Source organism: Ipomoea triloba, chromosome 5 (genome assembly GCF_003576645.1).
Source record: "Ipomoea triloba cultivar NCNSP0323 chromosome 5, ASM357664v1".
In the NCBI taxonomy this organism is placed as follows: Eukaryota; Viridiplantae; Streptophyta; class Magnoliopsida; order Solanales; family Convolvulaceae; genus Ipomoea; species Ipomoea triloba.
In genome coordinates, this window is record NC_044920.1 from 8,706,019 (window position 1) to 8,711,641 (window position 5,623).

The window sequence follows — 5,623 nt, forward strand, 5'->3', positions numbered from 1 at the left end:
ATTTATATTGTAAATGTGGACCATAGTCTAATTGTCTACAGTATAATAATTGCTTGGAACATGGATAGGCCATAAAAGGATCTGTTTGAAACGTCTTATTCGGGCCTCAATTGGTACTGCCCCATACAAGATTTATGGTCCCAACTCCCAATAATAATTTCACTTTCTGTCTATTTTTTAACGTGTATCACTTTAAGTTCACCACCTATATAAATAATGGGCAAGAAAAGATCATGTTCAATCATTTATACTACCTCCGTCCTATTTTGGTTGTCTGGTTCGTTTAGTTCGTTTAACGAGACTTGACTGAAGTTATTTTTAATATAATTTTTCATAATATTAAGTTTAGCATTAATATATAAAATTTATATATTTAGAAACTACATTAAAAATACTATTAAACACAAAAAAAATTAAATTTAAAAATAATAAAAAATTACTAAAGAAAATAAACAATGAAGAAAGAGTTGGTTTAACCAATGAATAGTTAATAGGATAAGTAAAATGGGACAGATGAAGTATTTTCTATACATTTTAGCTTACATAATAGGGGGCAAATTTTATGTTACAAGTACTACGAGTACAAAGTATTTTTAATATACTAAAAATATATTTTTGTGTATTGAATATATATTACAGAATATTTGATAGTATACAAAATAATGTATTTTTAATAATCAAATAATATACTTTCAGTACTCAAATAATTTACTTTTTATAAATACAATGTACATTTTTAACATATTAAAAATATATTATTTGTGTCTTAAATGTACATTATTTGATAGTATACAAAATAATATATCTTCGATATCCAAATAATATACTTTGCATTTGTGATTCACTTATAATAAGGCAGCTGGGCAAAGATGGAGGTAAAAAACAGTGACACCAGAAAAATTACATAAAATCATATATTAAAGAACTGATGCAGTCAAGTTCAAAGCATCAATTAAAAGAAAAAAAAAACAATCAAAATAATTATCTCAGAAGAAATCATCAAGTCACCCTTCCAAAAGGGGAAAAAAACACAAGGGAAATACACTTTGGATCCAAGGGGAAATTATATCTACTACTACTACTTTGGCTGTGATCCATCATCTGCAAGAAACCAATACCCACCAAAATGACTAATAGCCCTGATCAACCAAATAATCACCCAGCCTTTCCACAACCATGTTGCACTGGCCCGGAGTCATTGGCTCATCATACATCCCAAAGAGTAAGCACTGACTAGTCTTTTTAATACAAATGCCACCAGGTCCCTGGATAAATAATTACATAGTGTCAAAACCATGCATTTTAATTTTATTTTATTTTTTTTCTTGTGGTTCATTTTAAATCCAGCTACTTATCACCCCTTGCAATTCACCCAAATTTTGAGAAGGAAAATTATGGGTCGGCAATTAACAGAGATGCTGACATATTAAGAAAGCATAAACACATTCTCTATTGTCTATATTCCATTTCCTTATGCTTTTGACAGGTCTGTATTCCTAACAACTAGAAAACAAGTTTGAAGATATTACCTTCTTTCCTCTAATAACAGCCCCTGGCTCGCCTTGAATCACCATATATTTTGCTCCACCAAGGTGCAGCCCAGTTGGAGCAAGAGAGCCAGGTTCATCAAAATCCTTCATGATTGCAGAAATTTCTTGTGGGTTTAACTACAACATCAAAATCAAAAGTGATTGATATTAGTTCATGAACAGTAAGACATGCAAAAACAATTAATTAGTGAGCCGAAATTATCCATCGAAAACAAAAAAACAAAAGTAGAAGATTATTTTCATCATATCAAATTAACAACTCAATAAGAAAAATACCCAAAACTTACACAGCCCAAGAACCTGAGGATTGAAGAGTAACTATCAGATAGTGACAAAATGTATACACACTCAAGGACTATACACACACTCCCTTACCCATCATGTTTAACAAATGTGACATTGTTGATGAAAAAAAATCCAAACCTCTGTGATATTTGACAAATATAGTCAAGCTTTTTAAAGTTCACAATTTAGTACCAAAACTTGAGATATTGATGCAATTCTAGCCAACATTTTAACCATATTAAAAAGATAGCTATATATATTTTTCCAGGTCCACTCTTCCATAAACCAATTCAAATCTGATCAGGCCCTATTCAAATCGAGTTACAAATTGCACCAACATTTCAGACGTTGGATTTTAAATTACCAACCTTTGAATTAAAATTCCATGGAAAAGTAATTACTAGGAAGATAAATTCCATTATTTGGTTGGTGGAAAAAAAAAATTACTGGGAATATTTGGTTAGATTTTGAATTGTAAAGAATAATAAGTATAAAGATCTATATACCCCTACAAAATAATAAAAGTAATACTCCGTCATAATTGAGAAAGAACACAAAAGAGTAAACTAATCAAGTCATCTCATTTTTCTTCCCAACTTACATGGAAAACAAAATTCCACGTCCTACCAATGATTTTGTTTTCCTCAAATATTAAGAATGGAAAATGACTTCCATGAACCAAACACCAAAAAACAACATTTTCCTACCCTTAAAGAAAATGTTTTCCATGGAAAAACTTTTCCATCCAACCAAACATCCCCTGAGTGTGCCAAAGTGTAAAGATTTGAACTTTAATCAATAAGCCTTTAACTTTAACAAGTATTTACTTGGAAATACACCAATAAATCTTATCACAAACATTTCAAATCAAATCTAAAAATTTTCAAAAAAATTGAAAACCAACCAATTCTATTGCGGATAATTAACGTCGGACCCAAAACGATCAGTAAATGTAGTAGCATCACAAAAAAATGGACCTTTTAAAATAAAACCAAATAAATAAAACTTGTAGCATTTGACAACTTACGGATCTTCAGATCAAATCAGCTGAACCGCAATATTATATTGAATCCACTGTTGCAAAAATCAGCCTAGGTGCTAGGAGTCCCTAGGGGCCGATTTGGCATTGTTAATTTTATTTATAGTGCACCGCCAGCGCTGGCGCTCGACTGGCAGCCTAGCGCCTGGGGGAACCATGATTGAAACACAAATCAACATGCGATCATAACTAATAACTTCGTATATTTGATCAATCATCGTACAAAGTTACCATTTAATCGGATATCTAAACGCCAACACACACGCATATATAGTCAAATAAAATGGCGATGGTATATGCGGTAATAGAAGAAGACCTGGGGGAAGGCGGAGCTCTGAGCCCAGACGCTTCCGTCGAGGCCGAGGATGGCGGCAGAGGTGAGGTGATTGCCCTCAATATCGCACATAAGGTGCTCGTCGACGTAAGTTTGCCACGACATTTTCGAAATTCTCCGATGAGAATTTTCCGGCTATGATAGTGGTGCTTTGGGTATAGAGGAGAGGTGTGTCTGTAATGATCGAATTGAATTGGGAATAAGTACCTGTATTTATGGAGTGATATTGGAGGTCAAAAGTCCGTAATACCCCTCTAACGTAAATACTCAGGGGTAAAACCATAACTAATTAAGCGTGCTTTTTTTTTTTTTTTTTTTTTTTTTTTTTTTTTTTTTTCCTTCTTCTTCTTCTTCCTTCAATAAGAATGAAATATGACATTTTTTTAGTACTACTAACTCTATTACAAAGTAATATATGTTTTATATTTTTTCTATCTGTTATAATCCAAAGAATCAATATCTTATAACTGGATTCGATCTTGTAACCTTCCTCAAAAGAGAGCCACAAAGGTGAAATATGATATTTAATTACATGCAATAGTATAATTGGACCATCCAATTAAAAAAGAGCGTTGTAATTGAATTTCAATTTAAAATGGTTGCACCATAGCTTCCAGGAGTCTGTCCGTCAGAATTGGAATTTACATGGTGATTTAAATTCGAATAAGGTTAACATGGCTGTAGCATTAAACTCATGGAATAAGAGTATGTTTGGTAATGTTTTCTAGAAGAAAAAGATATTGTAAGCCAGAACCAATGGAGTCCAACGTAGTCTAGCCATTCATGCAAGGTCGGATTTGATCAAACTGGATAAAAGACTACGTTTGGAATTAGATTAGATATTGTACCAAGAGGAACTCATATGGTTTCAGCGTTTAAGAGAAGAATTGATTACTTCTGGCGAACGGAACACTCAGTTTTACCACTTTGCTACAATGGTGAGGAATAATACTCCTAAAGTCAAGGCATTGATAAATGAAGAAAGAGTTTGGGTTACTAAAGAGAAACAATTAATAGAGCTTATGCGTAAGTATTTTGTATTACTCTTTACAGAGGAACAGAACCCTAATGATCATGAGCAGCTATATGGCAAGTTCCCTCTACTTAATGAAACTGATTGGCAAATGGTTAATAGCCCTTTTCAAGATGAGGAAATTAAGAAAGCTTTATATGATATGGACCTTGTAAGGCACCAAGACCAAATGGATTTAGTGCAGGATTTTATAAGAAAACCTGGGATACGGTGGGAAGAAGCCGATTAGATTTTGCACTAAAATTCTCTAAAGAAGGGGAGATGCGGAAAGGAAGCAATGACACTTGGATCTCCCTAATCCCGAATCCTGAGTCTACTAGCCAGTTCCGTCCGATTGGATTGTGTAATATCTCTTACACGCTTTTAACAAAAACCATGACAATAAGGCTGAAAGATATATCAAAGAAATTAATCGGCCCCGATCAAACTAGCTTTGTCCTCGAACGTCAAATTTTAGAAAATATTCTTGTTTTCCAGGAGGTGTTAAACTCAATGAAAGCCAAGAACGGCAATATGGGTTGGATGATCATGAAGATCGATTTAGAAAAAGCCTATGATAGACTCTCCTGGAAATTCATTGATAACACTCTAGAAGAACCCGGATTCAATTTTGTTTGGAGAAGGAACATTCTAGCATGTGTCTCGACATCGAAGCTAATAGTAGCATGGAATGGAAGCCAATCTGATTGGTTCAAACTAGAGAGAGGAATAAGACAAGGAGACCCTATCTCACCTCTTTTATTTGTATTATGTATTGAGTGACTTAGTCATCTTATAAATCATGCAGTCTATAAAGGTAGTTAGAAAGGAATTAAACTGTCTAAGCAAGGACTTCACTTGTCTCACCTCTTCTTTGCATATGACATGGTACTCTTTAGGGAGACCACAATTGCGCAGGCAGAAGTTATGAAGAGATGTATGGCTACGTTTTGCAAAAGCTCAGGACAAAAGGTCAACTTCCAGAAGTCCAGCATTTTCTTTTCAAAAAATACCCAGGAGGAAGACCAAAAGAAGATAGTGGACTTGATGTGGATTCTTAAAGTTTCAGATTTGAGAAAGTATTTAGGTGTTCCCTCGATCCATGGTAGACTGAAGAAGGAATCTTTTATGTGAATCCTCGATAGAATACAGAACAAACTAGCAGGTTGGAAGACCAAATCTCTCTCCTTGGCCGGCAGACTTGTCCTTGCACAATCAGTTTTATCGACAATCCCATTTTATGTGGTGCAAACAACTTTGATACCTAATGGGGTGATCTCATCTATTGAGAAATTAATTTGAAATTTCTTATGGGGCAGTTCTACAGATGGTAGGAAGTGCCATTTGATTAATTGGGATACAGTAACTTCAAATAAATCATGCGGAGGATTGGGGATACGAAG

The 5,623-nt window shown here is 34.0% G+C and overlaps 1 protein-coding gene across 1 annotated transcript; it reads right to left on the reverse strand.

The window, feature by feature from the left end:
• Window positions 1-900: 900 nt before the first annotated feature.
• LOC116018886 (profilin-1-like) lies at window positions 901-3,381 on the reverse strand. Its single transcript, XM_031258912.1, has 3 exons — window positions 3,191-3,381; window positions 1,530-1,667; window positions 901-1,265 (listed from the first exon to the last, which is right to left on the reverse strand). The coding sequence occupies exons 1-3, from the start codon at window positions 3,311-3,313 to the stop codon at window positions 1,131-1,133; spliced, it is 396 nt and encodes a 131-aa protein (XP_031114772.1). The 5' UTR covers window positions 3,314-3,381; the 3' UTR covers window positions 901-1,130.
• Between the last annotated feature and the right edge of the window lie 2,242 nt (window positions 3,382-5,623).

Coding starts and splice junctions, on each gene's coding strand:
- LOC116018886 (XM_031258912.1), bottom strand. CDS start 3,313: ATGTCGTGGCAAACTTACGTCGACGAGCACCTTATGTGCGATATTGAG. Junction 1,668..3,190: donor AGAGCTCCGCCTTCCCCCAG/GTCTTCTTCTAT, acceptor TTGATGTTGTAG/TTAAACCCACAAGAAATTTC. Junction 1,266..1,529: donor CTGTTATTAGAGGAAAGAAG/GTAATATCTTCA, acceptor TTATTTATCCAG/GGACCTGGTGGCATTTGTAT.